Below are 22,598 nucleotides of genomic sequence, written 5' to 3' on the forward strand. Positions count from 1 at the left end.
TTGGATCCTTATGAGCTGCATAAGAGCAAGCATGCCCTGCCCAGCACAAACAAGAACATAGGTTCTATTTCTTTCTTCTTTTTTATGGAAAAAGCAAATAATTCTGAGTTTGATATGTCTCTAATGATTGTCAGCATGCATCAAGAGAAAGCCAAAGCTAGGTTTGTTAAGCAGATTTGATATTCATATATGATACAACCATGCAAGTACGTACGAACGATGGTTGGTGTCAGCTTCATAAAATATTGCTTGTTTCCTTTGTTTTATTTTTAAACTATAGTATTTATTAAATATTATTCATTGACTTCTCATACAGCTTTTTAATTAAACATGGGATTCATAATTAATATATATTAGTGCCACTAGTTTGGTCTTTCCTTGACTAACATGGCGTTAATTAGCTTTTTATTCAACTCAAATATTGAGATTGAATCGAATTAAAATTGTTTAGTTCATATAATATTGATGAATATAGTAAAATTAGAGGTAATAATTAAAAGTAAACAAAAATTATATATTTGTGAGACATCGGGAAGTAATAAACTATGGTTTTCAATAGATCGCCTCTCTCTCAAAATACAAATGAACTTTAAAAAAAAGACCAATATTAAAATGAAAACAAAATATTAATATAAGAGAAGCCTCGCACGTAGTTGTTATATTTTATTTTTCATTGGAAAAGGATATATAGAAGAAATTACGTTCACTAAGCATAATAAAATTACGCATTGAATCACCCTGTGCACATCATTTTTCATTTTTTAATTAAATATGGAATTCGAAGTTCAAAGACGAGGTAGAGCACGACCTTGTTCATGGCCCTGAGCATATCCTGTTACTTCTGTATTGACTCGACCGGAAGCTGAACGTTGGCTGGGTCCAGTAATTTTGTTGCTTGGCAATATCTCAGTGACAACAAAATTCTGCGCCAAAGCCCTTAACTGGAACTTCTGAATTTTTCCTGTTGAGGGTTTTGGTAACTCAGCCATGAATTCCACTCTCTTTGGAACCGTAAAATGGGGAAGGTTTTTCTTGCAGTAAGCGATAATATCAGATTCTTTGACATCGTTCGTGTCTCCGTTGGAGTTCTTTTTCACTGAGATGAATGCACAAGGACTTTCTCCCCATTTAGGATGTGGCATGGCCACCACAGCTGCTTCCAGGACTCTTGGATGTCTGTAGAGTACAGACTCCAATTCTACACTGCTGATATTTTCACCACCAGAAATTATCACATCTTTCGACCTGTCCTTGATTTCCAGGTAACCATCAGGATGAATGACACCAACATCTCCAGTAGCAAACCATCCATTCCTGAAGGCCTTGGAAGTTGCCGCAGGATCCTTGAAGTAACCTTTCATGATGCTGCTTCCTCTCAGGACAATCTCCCCCATTGTCTTTCCATCACGCGGCACGCTAACCATGGTGTCCAAGTCCTTGACGTCTGCATCAGCAAGAGTCAGTATGCTAATCCCTTGCCTCGCCTTGAGTTTTGCCTGATCCTGCTGTGGAAGCTTGTTCCACTTTTTCTGCCATTCACAAACAAGTGCTGGCCCAGTAGCCTCGGTAAGACCATAGGCATGCGTCACGTGGAATCCGAGACGTTCGATCTTTTGGAGCAACGAGGCTGGTGGGGGTGCGCCTCCTGTGAGTATTTCAACCGGGGAAGTGATTTCGCGGCGCTCATGAGGCCTGGCCTCAAGCAGAACGTTGAAAACAATTGGTGCACAGCACATGTGAGTCACCGCATGTTCGGCAATGTTATGGTACATGTCTTGAGCACTGGTGTTGCGTATGCAAACGTTGGTTCCGCCTCGTGCCGCGACACCCCAAGTGAATGTCCAGCCATTGCAATGGAACATAGGGAGAGACCATAGATAAACAGGTGCATTTCCCATTTCCCATCCAAGAATTAGGCTAAGAGAGCTAAGATAAGCACCTCTGTGACTATACACAACTCCTTTCGGAGCAGATGTTGTTCCTGATGTATAATTCAAGGCTATAGGATCCCATTCATCTTGAACTAGCTCACCAGTGTATCCTGGATTGCCCCTCTGGACAAGCTGTTCATACTCCAGCTGGCCGAACTGGACACCGGTAGATGTGTCGATGTCGCCAATACAAGCAATAATTGATGGTACAGCGCCATCCAGGAAACTAAGGGCCTTATTTGCTAACTCCTTGTATTGGTAATCCACAAAGAAAACCTTAGCCCCTGAATGGCTAAGAATGGTGGCTATATTCTTAGCATCTAGCCTTGTGTTGATAGTATTAAGAACTGCTCCAGCCATAGGCACAGCAAAATGCATCTCATACACTGCAGGAATGTTTGGAGCCAACACAGACACCTACATAAGCCGGAGAAAAAATTAAAAATGATGATACGTTAATTTGATACATCTAAAACTGGAGAAAGAATTCAAAGAATAAAGCTTGGTGAACGTACGACATCGTTTTTTCTGACGTTAAGGGACCGGAGGGAATCGGCTAGGCGGCAGCAACGTTCATATGTTTGACTCCATGTGAAGCGGGTGCCCTCATAGATAACGGAGGTACGGTTGGCATAAACAGCATTAGCTCTCTTCAAGAAAGTTATGGGGGTGAGAGGAACATAATTTGCATCGCATTTTAGTAGTTGATCCATTTTTGGAGCTGGGAGTATTTGGATAGTCTTGCTCGAAGATATGGGAAGAGAGGAGGAGAGTGTTTTGTGGAGTTTTTGATGGACTTGAAGATGTGCGAGTGGGGGGTTTAAATTAGCAAGGACTCGAACATGAAGGTGGCCGGTGGCTATGGTGAAATTATTATATGGATTTGATGCTAATATTTTATCCTCTTTTTTAATCAAAAATATTAGGTGTTGATATGAGCAATTACGAACCTGGTAAAAGAAATAGTTTAAGAAACTCAATTATAAAATATTAGAATTTCGAGTTTTTTTTTTGTGAAAACAAAATATTAGGTGGAGAATATTTTAATTTTTGGTCGGATGGAGTTAAAAAAGGTGTTACATTCTCACATGTTATTAATTATTTGTTATGCACTCAAATACATTTAGAAAATCTTACCATATCTATATACTTAACTGAATTTTAAGATATATAACATAAAAAATTCATGATATATAGTTTTTTTAATATTATTTTCTCTATGTCTAAGTTTTGATGATTGATTGATCATTTCCTTTACAAAAAAGATTGGTTATTAAATTTGATTTCAAGTATAGATTGTAAAATTAAAAACAATTTTCCTCTAATAATAACTATATATATGTTATTAGAAAAAAATAATTCATTATCTAATTACTTGGCACCATGAGTTATTATCACTACATATTATTACCACATTAAAAAGAATATTTTAGCAGTATCATTTGGTGAGACATTCAAGTCTCCTAATTTCCAGACCGACCCTTACATTATTCAAATTCATTAACAAGTGTCTTAAATGTGCACATATAGAAGAAAAAAAAGAAGAAGAAGGAGTAGGTTGATAAAATTTAATATGTAGCGTTTTCGTACTATTTTTGGATAAAAATAATTAAAAATATGAAGATATATTATCTTTTGATAATATTAATATACAAGATATAAGAATATATATTCTTGTTAAAGACGTGCCAGAGATATGCACTTTTCTATTCAAATATATATATTTGAAGTATAAAGATATATTCTAAAATTATTTTAAAATATATTTATTTTTATATTTTTGTTTTGAATCTCCAGTCAAATAATTTATAATCAACCTATACGTAAATAACATTCTGTATCAGTTGTTTTCGAACGATTTTGATTTCTCAATTAGGGTAGTCTTATGTTAAAAAATCTCAATAAAAAATCAATTTTCTTGTTCAGTGATATGGTTTATTATAAAAGTGGAATATTCTATTATCATATATGAATAAAAAAGACTTAATTGAATTTTTTTATAAAAAAAATTAAAGGATGAAATTGATAAAATAAATCTTTGCCCAAAATAAAAGAAAATTTCGCACTCCTAAAATGGTTTCATCAAAGAGAAAGAGCTTCGAAGTTGCCAAGCTAATAAATCTGTGCAATGAATTTTTATTTTTATTTTATTTTATTTTATTTCCAAATCTTCTTATTCCACTAATGGACTCCATGCATGTGATGTGTGTGGAGGTTGTTGGCCATGGCAATCGATGGAGGACAGGATCATTTATTTTTTTCTCAAAATATCTTTTTTTTTTAATCTCTAAATATCTGTTTAAGATAAGAATATAAATGAAGTTGTTATTTAAAATATTTTTTATATTAAAATATTTTTTATTTTTAAAAAATTATTTTTAAAATTAATATATTAAAATAATTTAAAAAATATAAAAAATTAATTTTAAACTTTTTAAAAATAGAATTAGAACCGCGTCTCTAAATATCAAGCTATCAAAAGAAATATTTGAACGACATCGGTAGCATTCAAGAAAAGAGAGAGAGAGTTCAGCGGTGGCCTTAATGGCCCGTGTTTAATGACAATGAACCATCAATTGATGAAGCCCTCTTCTGTTCATGTTTCCCTGTGGTTATGTAAATTGCTTTAATTTTTTCATAGTTTTAAAATTCCATGAAAAATAAAAATAAAATTCTTTTTTTCCAATAGAATCAAAATGATATAATTTTGACAAAAATAAATTCAATAAAAAAGTTAACACCGAGTTTCAATTGGTCAATCCCAAGTTTATAAGTGAGCCAAATTTTTTTATGTTTATTTTATTTTTCAACACAGATTAATACAAGCTTTAAAATGATTAAATTTCAAGTTTAATGTACGAGTTTTAAAATAAATTTAATGTCATTGCTAGAGTTGGGACTCTCTATTCTAGCCTTAGAGTCCTTGACCTATCTTTGCTCTGCAAACATGGTCCCTAGTTTTTTTTTTTTCTTATCAATAGTTTTCACTTATTTTACGGTTAACACGATCTTTTGAATTAACTATTTGTAGGTAGCAAATCCTCATCATCTTGGAAAAATTCTTTATTATCAATCTTCCAAGAATGTTACCATAAGTAAAAACTTGTGGTACAATCTGAGCAAAATATTAACATAGATTATGCTTGAGGCCAAAACATTATAGCTTTAAATAAAATTTATCATTTCACAAATTATGATGGATTGGGATAGGAACAGGGATAGAGATAGTTAAGATTTTTTAAAAAAATAATTTGATTCATAATTTTTTTTTCCTTCACAATTAAATCATTTAGAGCTCAAATTAACACTTATTTTATAAAATAATAATAATAATAATAATTCTGAGAAAATGGCTGAATTAAAAGTCAAATGATCAAAATAAAAATTATAATTATAAGTAGAATAGGTAATAAACTTAAATTTCATACAAAAAACTTATTTTGATATAAATTATAAATCATCATATATTGATATTGAAAATTCAATCAAGTAAAGAAGCCAGCCCTTCCAGCATGTAATTTTTTAGTATGTGTAGGTTGTAATTAATTTTTAAAATATTTTTTATTTAAAATATATTAAAATAATATATATTTTATTTTTAAAAAATTATTTTTAATATCAGTACATCAAAATAATTTAAAAATATTAAAAAAATTATTAATTTAAAATAAAAAAAATTTAAAACTTTTAGAAATATAAATTAATCTGGATAGTCCAAAATCTAAAAATATAATAGTAATTGTCACGATATTAAATGAAATCTTGATATTAGTGCTGCTATTAATTTTATTAAATAATATATTTAATTTTGTTTTATTTATTAAAAATAAAATAATATTTTTAGTTTAATTATATATAATCTATTTATATTTATTTAGATTAATTCAAGTAAGATTAACGAGAATTAATCTAAATTAATTTAACAAAATTCACTTAGATCATCCTCGATTTCGTGGGTTCAGAGGAGAGTTTCCTCGAAACCTTTCCCGTTTAAATCGTGAAAAGACGACTTTTTGATTAAGCTATAGCCACTCGACTACAACAATTAATTCAACCAAACAACAAGGACAATTACTATGCCATTTAATGAAGCTATAACCACTAGGCCGGTTACCAAGAAACCTCAATATTCGAGGTACGTTTAAACTGGTTTGGATTCCACATCCACATTAAAAAAAAAAAAAAAAAAACCTCAATATTCGTCAATGTTTTTTTGGTAGGGATCTTCAAGGTTCTAGTCAAATCAAGAACAAATCTATGAAAAACAAATCTCAATATGCGGTTGTAATCAAATCAAGGATTTCAATTATCTTTTAGTGTTGCTTTATAAGGTTGATATAATTTAGTATACATTTAGGAATTATAAACATAATAAATTATTTTTATATATAAATTATTTCTGATATGAGATCATCGAGTCATAAAATTAATGACACTTCCATACTTGATAAGTCGAGTATTTTTACATGTTTTTATAAAGATAAGAATCCTTTCAGACTCGTCTTTATTCAAATAAATAAAATAAATAGAAACAGGTATAATTATCACCCTTAGACATCATCAAAAACTGACGGGAAGGCTTCATTTACCTCTTTCAAATTTACATGCAGATCTTGACCACCGCAGCTACTCCTCTACTCTTTAGATCATATGTTATCAATCTGAAATCGAAGTGGGGGTCTATATATTCAGGAATTAGTGATTACATTTTGTGGTTGTTTTGTAATAGTGATTAGTGTATTACTTCTTCTTCTTCTTCTTTTGATATCGTGAATACGCTCACACAATTCACAAGTAAATGGTCACTTCCAAGAACTAAACCACAGCATAGAGTGTGTCAACTTGAGGTTTCCAACGATCATATATTTACATGTGAATTAAAAGGTATAAACAGTCAGATTCGAACTAGAGATGTCTATCTCTTCCTAGTTAACTCATTATCACTCGATTATTGTTAGTTGAGCTACTTGCTAGCTCACTTGCACCAGTATATTACATTTACAGTAAGTTGGGATGGATTACTAATCAATAAATTGCATTTGTTACTAATTTGATGAACTGCCGATTTATTCAATGGTCATTAGTTTAAATATGCAGGTAACATCTGAAAATGAAGAAAGTTAGGCATATTTGCTTACCTAAATTATATTAAAACACCAAAAAGAGGCGAAAAAGAAACAAAAATGAATTTCCAAAATCTATGGCCTGCAGACATATTGAACCGAGAAAAACTACATAACTAGGATACTACAGAAACAAAAAAAAAAAAAAAAATAGCTACATGACAAAAAAAAAAAAAAAAAAAAAAAATAGCTTCATGTCTCCATGCTATAAATTCTTGTGTTCTAGAGACTCTAAGCTGATATTACATGGTCAACCATCATCCAAACTAGATGAGTTTCTACTTGGAATTAATCAAAAAAGGTTTTTTTGCTTATTAAGCAATTTGTTAATTTTTAAAAAATTAACTTAATGGTTGATACTTGTGTAAGTTTTACGTTTGGTGCATCGAACGAGTAGGTGAGTTTTCTTGAAGATGATATCTATGTTGACTTCTAGTGTTGTAATTAATAAAATCACAATGCAAAACGCCATGCATGTTGTAGACGGTTTGCTTGGTTTTTTTTTTTTTTTCTGAGATAAATCTTCGTATTGATACCACCATTCTTGTTGTTATGCCAATTGTCCATTCTCTACCTCTTGGTAAGGAAGAAGTGAAGGCAGACTCTAGAGTTTAAACGGAATTCTTTTGCTTTTGCAACAAGTTAACCATGGAATGGTTTAGATTTTGGAAAAACCCCTCTCAATTCCTTTGGTAGGATTTTCCACAGAATTTCACTAATTTGACCTAAATGACGATGACTTTCGGCCGAAAACTTCATATTTAAGATCAAATTAGTGAAATTCTGTGCAAAATTCGATGTAACACTAAAGGTCACACAACTTATAGTAGTATTTAAAGGTCAATGTTGGAAACCAAAGCCTGTGGTAGTCGAAGTCATAAACCATTAGAATTCAGTCGTGTATACAAGTAAATTAACAAGACCATATGGTGGAAATTGAGGAGGAAGAACCAAGCACATGGAGAAGGAACTTGGAAGGAAGAAAAGCTTACATATTTATAGAGAAAAAGAAAATACTTTGTTGTTTTAGACTGTAAGCCTGACAAAGAGCACTCAATTTTGCAAACCCTAAAACCTTTTTTAATTCTTTCCTTCAAGGGAGAGACTTGGAACCGATATATCTTAAAAACAAGTAGAAATGTGAATACTGCTAGATAGCTGCTTGATCTAGAAAACTAAGCCACGAAGGACAAGTTGTTGAAGACTGAAGAGATTCATATATATTTCATAAGAGGGGGGAAAACAAAAAAATTCCGTGAAGATCCAATTTAAGGGTATCAGAATGGAGTAATGGTTGTAGTTTAAAATATTTTTTTATTTAAAAATATATTAAAATAATATTTTTTTATAATTATTTTTTATATTAGTACATCAAAATAATTCAAAAATAAAAAAAAATAATTTAGGAAGTGTTTAAAAATGTGGTAGTGTTTGTGGTTCAAACTAATTTTTTTTTTAAATTGCATCAAAATAATATTTTTTATTTATTTTTTAAATTATTTTAATATTAACATATTAAAACAATTTAATAACAAAAAAAACAAATTTTTAAGAAAAGTAATTTAACCCATATTTTTAAACATTGCCCGTCTTAAAATCCTTTAAATTGCATTTGGGTAGTATAGGCATTGTGTTGAAGGTTATTTTTTAAAATGTATTTCATTTAAAAATATATTAAAATAATATTATATTATTATTTTTTAAAATTTAATTTTTCATATTAGTATATCAAAATAATTTAAAAACATCCTATAAAATTAATTTAAAATAAAGAAAAATTATTTTTTTTTGCAAAAAAAACTTTCCAACCAATAAAAACAAACAGTATCTTAAATAGAAAGGTACAAAAATTTGATTGATTTAACTGTAATAATTTTGAAATAAATTTTTACCTCACAACAACCAAAAAAAAAAAAGACGTATATTTTTCTTCATTATCCAAACACTACCTTAATTCTTAAGGTTGATTGCATCCAACAACCTCCAATATCTCTTATCAAACCATGCCCATATTATAGCAACCTGTTGTTGAAAGCAATTCATTAACAAAGGTCAGTTCAATAAGGGAAATAGCGCACACTATATTCTTTTTTAACTTTAACACAAAAAATTTTCATCCATTTCACTGGCTTTTCCCCTGGTCATTACAATGGTGTGTTGATATTTGATATTGTAGCATCTTTGACAGCAGGTGTAGTAGGATTGCAACTCTGGTCATTGGGGAAGAAAAGGAAACAATTTAGACAAAATTCCGGAGCTTCTATGATTGAATTTTTACAAATCTACAAAGACTGTCTAATGCAGAAGAGATTTGAGTTTGCAGTAAATCACTCAAAAGCACTTGCCTAGCCCCGCCAAAATACCACATTTCCACCCTCAGCGTCATAGCTTATTGCCCTTATCTACAACCACAGCCTCATAGCTTAAGCCCTAATCTACATCTCCCGGAACCTAGCAAGAGCCTTCTTTTGAATCAGTGTTTTGTAACTATCCCCAGCCTGCACCTCAAGACTAGGATCCATCTTCTTCTGCTGACTCCCAAGTCCTGCTCTCCTATCTATGGCTTGGGCTTGAACTGGTTCAATCATTCCACCGCCATCCTTCCCCAGTCCCTGCAATTCATAACAAAAACCAGAGAAGACAATCCCCACAATGGATACGAGTTAGAATCTAGCACCATGATTAATGCAAAAGCATAGATAACCAGTATATACGATGGGACTCTAGCACAAGCATGTAACAGAAAAGAGATGAGAGGAACATCATACCATTTAAGCAATTATTTCATATATTAGCAAAACTCTCAGGATATATAAAGTTTTTTAGAGCATCTTTTAGACAAAAGAAAGGGCTGTACTAACTAAAACCCATTTCAGAAGGATAATCAGCATGGTTATCAGCAGTAACTGATGATTTACTAGCCACGAAACCATTTCAAAAGGATAATCAGCATGGCTATGAACAGTGGACCACAAATTAGCACAGTTAAAACTACAAGTGCAAGAGAAGGAAATGATACCGAGCCTTCTTGCCAGCCCATATTTCGAAGCATTCGATTGCCTACATTGCTCTCACCAAGTGCCTTGTCTGCTGTAATCACCTCGTAACTTTGAGCATCTCCAATCACACGTCCTCCTCCAACACCAGGGGGGAAAGGCATTGGATCCAAAGTACTCCTTTTGAATGCAGAATCCCGATCTTTAAGAGATCATGAATGGCAAACACAAAGGATTCCTCACAAGTTAATATTTCTATGAAGTAAAACATGGGAACCAATTCACTCGAATCACTGAGGAGTTTGGGAAAACAAAGATCTGATAGACATCCAGGGGTTAACAGGCAGATGTAAAAGGCACCAAGTTCAATTTACCTAGCAAGATATGACCTTGTAAAAATAGAATAAAGGTATACTGAAAAACATATTGTTAAAGCTTACGTGGATCCACATCAGGCAAATCATCTCCAACAGAAGAAGAACCATACAAGCTCCTCCTTTCAGCTGCACGATCCCTGTAGGAATTTTTTGGTTGCTCCTTGTGAGTAGAAGCAGAAGGTAGAGGCATTTCAGAAAATCTCCTCTTGCCACTCCCAGCAGCCACAGGTGGTGTGTAAGAGCCCAATGCAGATACATCTGTCCTAAAAGGAGCTGCAACTGAAGATGTATCTGCATTTGTTGATGAACCTGCCATGGTTAGAGGTACAGCAGCATTGGATGTAGAAACACCAGCAGATGGTCCAGAATATGAAGTATCAGACTTCACAACACCTAGTCCAGAACCCCTTATAACCCCCATCAAAGTCCCTCCTGAGCTGTTGCTCACAGGTCTTGGCTTGACTGAAGACTCCAAACCATTAGTTTGGGCAGATGGAGTTGTGACTACTCCTGAACTGGACATAGAGCTCTTCTTTGTGGTGGTTGTATCAGATTTAAACTTGCTCTTTGTGGATTGCCCAACTGAAAACGACCTGTCATCAGCTGGAGTAGATGGATGACTATCATCAAGAGCCACACGGGTAGTCTGTCCTTCATGACTCCTTTGCTTCCACATTGTTAATACATTGTTCATTTTCTTCTTGTTAGCCAAAATACTGCTCTTTGAAGCAAGTTTTATCTCTTTTGCTTTCTCCTTCTCTTTTTTCTCTGCAGCTAATGCTGCTGAAGCAGCAGCCTGGACAGCATCAGGTAATGAGGCAGCCTTCTCTGTGGATGTAATTGTAGCAGCTGGAGCAGAAATTACTACTTTTCTGTTACTGGAACTGTCAGATGACCTGGAATTCTCAGACTGATTACTAGATGCTTTATTGTCATTGTTATCTGTGAAAGGGATGTACTGCTGAGTTTGCTGGTCATAAGAGTACCAAACCCCTTGATTGCCATCATAATAAAGACCTGTACAGAACAGGAGCATATCACGCAATCAAACAACCAACTTGAAAAGGAATTATGATTTTAGATTAAGCTCTAAAGATGACACATGTAGAATGCTAGTTACAACTATTCTAAGTTCAAAAGTTCTTGGTCCATGTGCATATTGGACGTTGTTAGTTCACAGCAACAACCATAAAAAATTTCCTAGAAGACAACCACTCCCACCACAGCAAAATAATTTCTTCCTACATAACCTTTTGAACGGTTTCTCAAGCAACAATAGCCAAGTTTTTATTTTCATCACAATTCTCCTTGATAAGGAGCCAAATCCCTAACTTTTCCAAGGAAACAAGCAAAAATTGAATCTTCAGAAAAATAAAAGCGGAGGATCAAAATGATTCCTAAGAGAAATTTAAGTGATGAGGTTATGGATTGCACAATTGAGAGCCATGAGAGTAAACACAGGCTTACAGATAAGCAACTCCAGTCAATTCAAGGAAGGCAACAGAGTAAATTACAAGCACATGCACCACATATGCAGAGAACTAAATACCTTATTCTTTTTCCTAGAACTCACGTGCATAATTTTCCTAATACATTATTCACAAAGCATACAAATAATCATTAAGCAGTTATTAGAAGTGGTAACGGACTTCCAGCTCCCAGATTAAAATAGAAGTCAAAAGCCTCCACTAACTATAACAATAATAACACAACAGAAAAGCAAGCCATCTGTTCCCAAAGTATTCTTCATGGTAAGCACTGGTGCAAGATCTGCAGGAAGTACCATGTACATTTTCTCTCACAGTCTCAGAGACTAACTTATAACTTGTTACTTTTGAATTACCAAAAAGGCTGAAATGCCCAGAAAGACAGGTAACCATGAACATGATTTCCAAGTTCCACACAGGAATGTTGTTCCCACCTCTTTCTCTATATAACTGTATCATCAGATAAAACTCGTTCGTAGGAATAAAATGAAAATACATATTTATAATACTTCATAGAGGAAATATATGTCAGCTTGTACCAGAGAGAACCTGTAACAAAGCATTTGCAATGAGTGAAACGATCCAACTACCTATCCAATTATACTAAAAAAATGAAAGCAGCATTGCCTTTCCAGGAATTCTTTTAACATAAAGACAACAATTACAAACTCGTCATCATGTAATTGAGACCTAGATCAAATTACAACTGAATACATGCATTGTAACAACAGCTCAGATCCACAACATGTACAAAATGTTATCTTTCACTTCCACTTGATACAAACCAAACAAGAAATTAGAAGGAACCTGTATTTCCATCAAAGTAGAAGCCTGAAGCAGCATCATAGTAATAACCAGATGCTTCATCCCACACAAAACCAGATTGTGGTGCAGAACCATCCTTTTGAACTGTAATCTCCCCACTGGCTTGCTCCTGCCCACCAGCAGATTGATTGTCATCTGGGTTATATTCCTTGGGTGCCCATCCAACAGCATCATACTAGAATATGAAAAGATAAAATTTTAAAAATTCAATGATCATGTATAAAATCAGCATATTCATAAACCAGAAAGGAAGCACATGGAATTAAGATAAAGGGTGGTAGTAATGCTACTAAAAATATAACAATATTAAGTTATAGTTAGTAATATCAAATAGAATTGGTAGGGACAAGAAAAGAATCCTCAGGTGGTATTTCTCCATTCGACGAGCCATAGCAAAACCTGCTCTGTCTAATGCATGAATGAAATCACATAAAGATCAACATCAAAGGTTTGAGCACAAATCCATTAAGGTGGAAGTAGGACCTTGACAAAGACCCAACCACATTCATCTGAAGTTCATGGAGTGGATTCCTTGTCAACACCTGATTGCCATGACAAATTACATGTTGATAATCTGACTGAGATTTATTCTTCGATCAAAAGAAATGAGATTTATTCTTCGATCAAAAGAAATGCCTATGGCCTCAAAGATTTAAAAAAATGCCTAAACTGGTTAATCTGAGGTATGAAATGGATGTATCATATCAGAATATCATTTTCCTCTGTTCTGCTCATCAACATTCACTTTACAAAACCATTTCTCCAAGAAGAGTGAGGCCCTTGTCTTTGGGGTATCTGTTGCATTTCTAAGGTACAAAACACAAGAGCAATGTCAGCTTTCTCCTACTTTCCCACCAACAATCACTTCACAAAAAGCTTTCAGTGACTTCAAATAACAGAATATCAAAGTAGTTTACAGACAGTGTAGATTTTCTTGCTAAAAAAAGAGTAGATTCCCTGCTCCTTCAAATTCTGAAGTCTGAAAGTATGTCAACAATTAAAGTTCTTAACCAAAAAGAAGTTGCAATAATTGAAGGAAAGGTTCCATGAAATACCTGTTGGGAAAATGCCGCTGCCTCAATTGCAGCTGCTGCTAAGCTGCTTGACTGTGACGGTCCTGATGCCCCTGGGCCAAGAATGCTCTTTGCATAAGCCACTCGTAAGATCTGCCCATTCTTCTCAAGAGTGGTTGCATTGGTCGCATCAAGGGCTTTAGTAGCATCCTCAACCTACAAGGCAAGAACCATATTATTACAAAGAGTGCATCTATTATTTCTTCATGCAACTCTTTTCTATGGCTTCTCTAATTCTATAAAGAGCAAATAAAATCCTCCATAAGGAGGACAGGGGTCTTGCAGGGCCCAAAGGCCAAACACCTAAATTTTCAAAAAGAAAAGCTTGAAGGAGCATAAAGTGCTTGAAATGGGAATTCATTAGGTGGCTAAGCTGTTGATATCAGCAACATACAAATTTTGAGAGTCTTCATGGTACCACTAAATTTGGTTAATTTTGATAGCCTAGCCTGGAAGGTGGAAAGAAAAACAGCACCACCAAATCGCAGTTTGCTGTATAATTTTTCTCCATAGTTTTGTTACAAGATAATTCTGAATCATTATTAATAAGTTTACAAAACTCCTAATAAAGCTTACATATATGTGTCCTTATTTATTGTTTATAACAAATTTGTACTTCATCATTTGAATTGCACAACAACCATCAAAGACTACTCGGACCAAGAAAAACGGGAAAGCAAAATAAGAGGAATAAAATAGTCAATAAATCCAATCACCAATGACATTGATTTACCGAATGGAAATGTACAAACGCAAATCCCCTTGAAACATGAGTAAACTTATCTCTAACCAGTCGAAGATCCTGAAAATTAAGATCAATTAAAAATCTGAAGATTCCTGAAAAGGGAGAAATTCTCTAATAAAAGCAATTGATTTTTATTGCATTTTGTACCTTTATTGGAGCATGTTTGGAAAATTCATAGCGAAGCATCTCCTCATCCGCATTTTCATCCAATCCACGAACTACCAAAACATGAGTTGGACCTGATAAAGTTGAAATTAGCAAGGTGTAGCTATATATATATATATATATGTTAAAACTAGTCAGGAAAAAGTTAACATCTCAAACCAACCTGCCTCAAATCCTTTCTTTCCTACAGACAGTGGATTTGATAAAGCTATATCTGCTGGTGGTGCATCATCAGCTCGTGGCTCATTGCACTGCAACATCGAATAAAAGCAGCCATTCAATGATCTGTTCTCATGGATCTTATTTCTTAAACCATTATAGAATCCACTAGTATACCTGGGTAAATTTTTTTCTTTTCCATTTGCTGAAAAATCATTGATCAAAAACTCTACAGAAAAGAACTACAAGTCCACACTATTTAACTAAGGCAAACCAAAAGGTAGCAGCATGTCAAAGCTGCCAATGTGACTTCCAACATACATGTTAACCTCCAAAACAGCACAAGAAATAATAATGTTTGTCATTTCAACACTTCACATGCATGCTCAGCACCTGAGGGGCATTGTTCTTGCTGTAATAGTGCTTACAAATCAAACTAATTGCCAGTGGATTGTGTATTCATAGAACTTTATAATCTCTCAACTTATCGAAAATCAAATGGAAAAAAGGTGGAAAAACAAACCTGAAAGCAGGATGTACGCCTTGCAAAATTGATACAGCCACAAATGGTGCACATCCAATCAGATGGCACTGTGATTTTTCTGTGCTGACCAGATTTATCTTGACCAAAAGGTCCACCTGCCCCCCCAGTCGGCTTACTGCTGAAAGAAAACAGAATCCAAAGTGATAATGGTTATGCTTGAAGTCAAAAATAAACCACAGGGCCACCATATATATGTACAAAGGCATTAGCATAGCCTTTTCATCAAAAAATGCTACAATCAGTTAGATATTGATGGAGAATAGTTTTAAGGAAGCCAGTGACAGCCAAGGTAAGAATTTATCCGGATTTCACCAGTATGTGAGACCAAACATACTAGCTCAATGTACAACACAGATAATAGCATGGAATAAAAAATCACAATTGATTATAATGATACCACAATCATGGTAGTGAGGAAAGAGAAATACCTGTACTCAAAGAAAAGCTTTCTGTCATCAACAACAAGACCATCATCCCCAATCCTATCCATCATTGCACATGCTGCTCCCTGTTTCAGAACAAAAACAATACTTGAATGCCATTCATGAAAGCAAATGCAACATTGTCAGATTAGGTGGACAGATACCACAGAAGGAAAATCAATAAAGGCAAATCCACGTGAGATGCCAGAATTCCTCTCTTTGATCACACGAACATGTCGAAGTGGCCCCCACTCAGCCTGATGGCCACAAAAAAAAAATCAATTAAATGTTTGGAAAATATCTAATGAGGAAAATCAACAGTTTCAGATAAAGAATGCAAAGTAAAGCATTACAAGTATCTGGTAAAGATCTTCATCAGTTGTCTTCTGTGAGAGACCTTTCACAACAACGGTTGCAGATGGAGCCTATGGGAGACAGTTCTTGTTAAAGCCCAGTCACTCAACACAGATGAAACCAGGCAGTAAAAAACAATAATCATGAAGACTGTACGAAACATACCATGTCATAATGACCAGGATGACGCTTGTCTTCACGGTCCCTCCTCCTTTCATTCCTCTCATGTCTGCCATCATCATAGCTGTCCTCCCGTTGACTTCGGCTATGACTTCGACTTCGAGGGGACCTAGATCTACGACGATCATCATATCCCCGAGACTGAGATCGTTCATGCCATCTATGTGGACTCTGAGATTTTTCCTGACTCAAAGCTCTCTTATCACATTCTCGATCATGGGATTCACCCCTCCTCCAATTGCCATCTCTCCTGCTGCCTCTTTCATAATCAGAATCATAACTATGGCGACCATATTCATAATCCCTCTCACGGCTATCCCCCCGTTTCTGATAGGAAGTATGTGACTTGTAGTCATAATCATCATATGCATAATCATCACGGTCATGTTCCCCAAACCTAGAAGCCCTGTCAAATTTATGATCACGGTAGTTGTTGATGCTATGGTAGCCATCCCGATCATGAACAGCATCCATATCATGATAAGAATCAAAGTTCGGTCTCTCATGTCTCCTAGACTCCTTCTCGATGGGGTATTCTTCTTCATAACTTCTCCTTCTTGATTGGGGCCAAACATCAACAGCAGGAGGGGGGTAGTTCTCCCTCTCTAGAATGTCCCTGTGGAAGGCATTTCTTGGGTAGACATTATCCCTTGAATACCGGTCATTGATAAACCTCCTATTATTATATGAACCACCAACCCTGCTAAAATAAAATAATTCAATGGAAGAATAGACATGAAAATAACATCATGAACCAAAGCTTGAAAAAGAAATAAATGACAATAAGATTACAGCAACCACAACAAAGGAGACAATTAGAAAATATCAAGCATAAGAAGCTTTTGAAAGGTCTTGCATGAAATAATATCATAACCAATGAAACTCAAAGGAAAATGTTGCATAAATTTTCAAATAAAATGTTTTACCATGAATGCCCTGACAGTACTTACCGGTAGTTAGGCTCATGAACAGCACCATACCCCTCCAGAGCCTGTGGATTCAAGAGAATAGGCTTATGTCAGCAACAAATACCAACCAAGATAGCAGGAGATTAGGCAAACCCATTCCACATCCTCACTGCCCCCAACAGCTTTCTCTTATTTTTCTTTTAAGGATGAGATAGATGATGCCCAAAAACTAATGGACAATCCTAAAAAATTCTTGCATTTTTATCAGTATTTTTAAGGAGGAAACCACAATTACGCTGTTATTATCCCATCCTTGCTGAAGGCCATAGCGACCAGGATCCATTTCTCAGATGCAAAACCACCCTGCAATGCTCTTTCTCGATGATTGAATGATCTAATTCCTTTTATTCCCTGTAATATATGCACAAATGAAACAGACACAACAGTTACGCCCATGAGTCAACCTTAAATCAATAATTCCCCCAGAGTTCTTATTAGCCTTGACCTTCGTAAATCTTCAAATGAAATCAAACCCACTTCACAAACCAAGATATAACCATGAGCCGCTTGGCCATTCCTCCAAAATTCTCTCAAAAACAACAAAACAAGTATAACAGCAATGATCTTTAATTAGCAGAAACCAAACCTCACATCCCAATTCAACTGAATAAAATTATACAAAGTAAACAAATATAAAAGAAAAAAAATCTCCTTGAATTGTGAATTACAGATAGTGATCAGCTAAAAATGTCTCAAAATTTTTCTATTACAGTTCACTTTGCAAAATTCAAAAAGAACAAAATCCTCAAACAAAAACCAAAACTCCTACACAAACCAAGAAATAAACAAAACCCATTTTGCCATTTCTCCAAAATCATCTCAACAAATATAAAAGCAACGATCTTGATGATCAAAAACCAAACCCATTGACCAAATATCTTCCAAAACTTACACCCAAATCATAAAAAAAAAAAAAAAAATCCTCAAAATTGTGCATATCACCACCAAAATCTCCCTCGAAACACAAAAAAACATTGAGAAAGCAGCATTATTTGTCATTGATTATCACAGACAGATCAGCTAAACATCATAATTCAAAAAATTCAAAACTGTCAACTTGCATTGCAAAAATCTCTGTATCAATAAAAAAAAATCTTAAGATAACAGAAACCCATCAGCTAAACACATGTGCGTGTCTCTCTAGTACAGTTCAGATTGCAAAAAAAAAAAAATTAATTTTTGTAGCCGAATAAGATCAGTGCATACCAGGCAAACCGTGGATGCGATTTGATCAGAAAAAAAATGTTTCTTCTTCGACGATGGGACTCGTCGTTTCTTCTTTCTCGTACCAAGTCCGGTTCTTGTATCAGTGTGTGGTTTTCATTTTCTTGGGTATTTAAAAGTTTTTAGTTCAAATTGGTAGAACTAGAAAAATCGAATAATTTGAATCGGCCTCCAAGCTTTATTAATTAATTCTCACTCTCTTAAATTTAGCTTATGGTACTTAATGTATATTTATAAGAAAATTATATCTTTATCTATCATTATCTAATTTGGAATTTTATTATCTAATTAAATAAAAATTCTAAAAAATTACCCAAACACAAATCTTTTTTTTATAAAAGATTCCTACTTAATCTAAGATTTTTATCTAACAATTTCTCTTTTAAATTGATATTTTTAACATTCAATGAAGAACATTTATAATCAAGATCTTTTTTAATGCATATACCAAATAATTTCTTAGCTTCACATATTATTCTAATTTTAAAAAAATTATGAATATATCAACTACTTAATCTTCATTTTTTCAATAAATAATCTCAATGTTCTTGTCCTATGTGAGATCTCTTAAAAAGCATAACTTTAAATAAATATGATTATTTTTACCATATAGATATGAATTGTTAGAGACTTTAATTATTGAGTTATTATTACAAAAAATTACCTTAGAGTCTTGTCTCTTGAAATTAAGTTCTTCAAGAATTTTTTTTAATCATATTATTTAATATTAATATGAAGTTGCAACTATAAATTTAGTTTTTGTTGGAAATTAAGTGATACTTGATTATTTTTTTAAATACTATAAAATAGCTTTTAAACCATGCTTTAAAAACATTTTCATAAATATGGTTTTTCGGTAACTATAATATATTTCAAGTAATAAAATATTTTTTTTAGAAGTTAAAAAATAAAATTCTATTGAATCCTTCATATATCTACTAACAATACTTATTGAATATATTATATCTACTTTTATTATTATCAAATATATCAAACTCCCTTATAAAGTGTGTTATCAAATTTTTTTTCCTTTCATGATCTTTATTTAGTTTCAAACCAAACTTAATTGGTATACTCACTAAAATATAATTCTTCATTTGAAAGTTCTTTAAAATTTTTAAAATAATTTATTTAAAAATAAATATTCTTAATTGAACCACTTCAAGATCAAGAAAATAATGTAAATTTCCAATATAAAACATCAAACACAATCACCGTATACTATTAAAAAATTTTAAACATTGCCCTATTGTTAAATAATTTCCATATAAGCATACAACCAATTGTTGAAAACACTAAATCCAAGCTCTAATACTAATTATTGGAAATAAAACACATAACTATTCGAATTATACCTTCCAAGTTTTATTGATTAATTCACACTCTTAAATTCTTCAAATACTGACTCTTATATTTATATAGATTACACCTCTAACAATTTTTTTTAACTAATAATCTAACTATTTAATTAAAGAAGAATTCTAATAAACTAGTTTTTCACAAATTCTTTTTAAAAAAGATTCCTCCAAAGACTTGGATTTTTATCAAACACAAGGATGAGCACAAGTGATACTAAAATCCAAATGTGAACACCGATCCTTATCCCTAATTATATTTTGCATTCTACATTTATCTTTTTTTGGAATATAACACAATATTAAACTAAAGGAGAATCTAGTCATATAAGCGATGGAAATAGAGTCGGGGACATCATCCACACAAATTCTAAGAAAAATACAAGGATTGGCTATCAGTTTTGGAGCATGAGCAACAACATTACCATCTCTCTTGACAAATATGATACATAAAAGTGACGGAAAATCCAAATATAAAAGTTGTGCTAGCATTCACTAATGAACTAAAAGCATTAATCACATTCAAACTATCAGATTCCACTATGATTTTTTGGTAACCTATGTCCTTAGCTAGGACTAATCCTGCATGAATATCATCAACTTCAAGATTCAAATAGCATTGTGGGAAATTGAAGCAAAAGGCATATCTTAGTACAGATTATCACAAATGACAATTCCTAACCCAACGCCAGCATTAACTCCTATTTTTCCATCAACATTAATCTTCAACACGCCCATACACTATCTTTGTAGGCTCGAAGGGTTAGGCAGAATGTCATGAATGATAAGCCAAGAAAAATTCTTAACTTTCAGAAGGATAAGAAGCTGTCATAACTCAGATCATTCGAGAGTCTGTTTGTTTTTGAAAATGCATTAAAAAAACAATCATAGCCTGAAACGAGGTAAGACAAAGTTCTGGTAAGATTAAGTGGTGCCTCACTAACATGTGATACCCAAAATGAATAGTATACTCGACATTCTTAAGCAAATGACAAACCATTTTATCCTCTGGAAATTGAGAACTCAAAAGGATAGATAGGATCTGAAAAGCAACAAACTCATTAAACTGGTTTTATAGGGTATTAGTGAGCCAACAACATTTCTTCACATTAATGAGGTTACTAACCAAATCTCGAGATATACCCAATAACTTAATCCAAATGTTAAGCAGACTCCCATTACTAATACCCATCTTCAATTTCTTTTTAGAAGTTTTATAGCTATCAAAATACTTCACCATGTGTAGTTCGGACCCTAACGATGCAGGCTAGAAGTTAGTGGTAGGGAAATATTTAGCTCAGAGAACTTGCGATATGAAAGAATATCTAATTTAGTCACCAATTTTCATCCTTGTTTGGCAAGCACAGCAACATTGAACTAAGGAATGCTTCGAAATCCTAATTCACCTTTTTTCTTGCCCATACATAGCTTATCCCCAACTAAGCATGGAATGCCACAGCTCTCACCAGAGTTACTCCACCAAAACTTTCTTTTTAAAGAATCAATCTCATTGTAAAATGCCTTAGAAAGAGGAAACAATTCGTGGTGCATGTTGGAATGGATTGCATTACCAACTTGACGAGGATTTCTTTACCCACTGCAGTTTAACACTTTTTCTTCCAACCATTAAATTTCTTGTTAATCCTTCCTAAATTGAGTTGAAAATAGTTTTTTTTTTAATCTACCCAACATGCAGGGAAGGCCTAGATGTTTCTCATGTCTCTCAATTAATTTAACACCCATCTCCCGTTGGAGCTGATTTTGAAGGTAAGTTTGCATACTTTGACTAAAAAAGAACTTCAATTTATCTAGGTTGATTCTTTGAGTTGATGCACTCTCATAATCCTTAATGACTCGAATCAATTTGTTGGCCTCCGTAATCTAAGCATAAGCAAAGAGAAGGTTATTGATTGACTCGTAAAAAAACTTATAAAAAATTGATTCCCGACTAAATACGTGTTAAGTTATGCTTCAAAACTAGTCTCCTTTGGAAACATGATGATGAACCTATTTTTAATGACCTTAAATTTTTAGATACACCTAAGAAAATTAGCACACCTTAAATGAAGGATTGACAATGTGCCAAGCTCTGAAAATGCTGGGTCTAGCACTGGTCAAACCCAACCACGATTAGATTTGACAATGTGTTAAGGTCCAGCATGCTAGGTTTGGCACCAGCCACACCTATACATTAAAAGGCTTAGCAGTGTGTCAAGCCACTAGAGCGTCTATGGAAATGGCGTTCTCCCTTGAAAATCCCAAGGGAATGACAATCCTCACATGGTATGCTCAAGAGAATGAGGTAATGTTAGTCTGATAAATACGTCAGACCCAAGATATTTGGATTTAACAGTCAACCAATTTTATTATGCACTTGGACTTGGCAGTTAATCAAGTTATAAGTCCAAGATAATATAGATTTAAAAAACATGTTAAACTCAAAGTATTTAAACTTGATAATTGGCCAAATCTAAAATAACGTGTGTCTGACAAACATGTTAGTTCCAAGACATTGAGAGTGGACAATTAATCAAGTATACATAAGGTAATGACCATTTTTCCTTGGCACGCCCAAAAGAATGACCAACCTCTCCTAGGTCTAACCTCGAGCAATAACTCAACTTCGATTGACTCAGCTATATTTAACATCTTGAACCTTAATTTCCCTAC

At 33.6% G+C, this 22,598-nt stretch overlaps 2 protein-coding genes across 7 annotated transcripts; both read right to left on the minus strand.

Moving 5' to 3' along the window:
- Window positions 1-626: 626 nt before the first annotated feature.
- Window positions 627-2,818, minus strand: LOC105135225 (butyrate--CoA ligase AAE11, peroxisomal-like). Its single transcript, XM_011040008.1, has 2 exons — window positions 2,447-2,818; window positions 627-2,348 (listed from the first exon to the last, which is right to left on the minus strand). Exons 1-2 carry the CDS (start codon window positions 2,642-2,644, stop codon window positions 786-788), a joined length of 1,761 nt encoding a protein of 586 aa, XP_011038310.1. The 5' UTR covers window positions 2,645-2,818; the 3' UTR covers window positions 627-785.
- Window positions 2,819-9,141: 6,323 nt separating this feature from the next.
- On the minus strand, window positions 9,142-18,770 carry LOC105135226 (RNA-binding protein 5-B-like). Of its 6 annotated transcripts, none has more exons than XM_011040010.1 (16): window positions 18,556-18,768; window positions 17,585-17,700; window positions 17,332-17,372; window positions 16,367-17,081; window positions 16,201-16,272; window positions 16,012-16,104; window positions 15,854-15,933; window positions 15,405-15,543; window positions 14,886-14,973; window positions 14,705-14,796; window positions 14,546-14,614; window positions 13,795-13,968; window positions 12,722-12,914; window positions 10,491-11,444; window positions 10,074-10,252; window positions 9,142-9,666 (listed from the first exon to the last, which is right to left on the minus strand). In XM_011040010.1, exons 2-16 carry the CDS (start codon window positions 17,630-17,632, stop codon window positions 9,490-9,492), a joined length of 3,114 nt encoding a protein of 1,037 aa, XP_011038312.1. In that variant the 5' UTR covers window positions 17,633-17,700; window positions 18,556-18,768; the 3' UTR covers window positions 9,142-9,489. The 6 variants fall into 6 exon arrangements, with proteins under 6 accessions (XP_011038312.1, XP_011038313.1, XP_011038311.1 ...); XM_011040011.1 differs by having other exon boundaries at window positions 15,405-15,540; window positions 16,367-17,084; XM_011040009.1 differs by having other exon boundaries at window positions 16,367-17,084.
- Window positions 18,771-22,598: the final 3,828 nt, after the last annotated feature.

Source organism: Populus euphratica, unplaced genomic scaffold (genome assembly GCF_000495115.2).
Source record: "Populus euphratica unplaced genomic scaffold, PopEup_1.0 scaffold72.1, whole genome shotgun sequence".
Taxonomy (NCBI): domain Eukaryota; kingdom Viridiplantae; phylum Streptophyta; class Magnoliopsida; order Malpighiales; family Salicaceae; genus Populus; species Populus euphratica.

Excerpts from the sequence above, each read along its gene's own strand:
- LOC105135225 (XM_011040008.1), bottom strand. The coding sequence starts at position 2,644 with ATGGATCAACTACTAAAATGCGATGCAAATTATGTTCCTCTCACCCCC. Across the intron at positions 2,349-2,446 it reads ACGTCAGAAAAAACGATGTC|GTGTCTGTGTTGGCTCCAAA; the intron begins GTACGTTCACCA and ends CGGCTTATGTAG.
- LOC105135226 (XM_011040009.1), bottom strand. The coding sequence starts at position 17,632 with ATGGATCCTGGTCGCTATGGCCTTCAGCAAGGATGGGATAATAACAGC. Across the intron at positions 14,974-15,404 it reads GGCGTACATCCTGCTTTCAG|TGCAATGAGCCACGAGCTGA; the intron begins GTTTGTTTTTCC and ends TCGATGTTGCAG. Across the intron at positions 13,969-14,545 it reads CGTTTGTACATTTCCATTCG|GTTGAGGATGCTACTAAAGC; the intron begins GTAAATCAATGT and ends CTTGCCTTGTAG.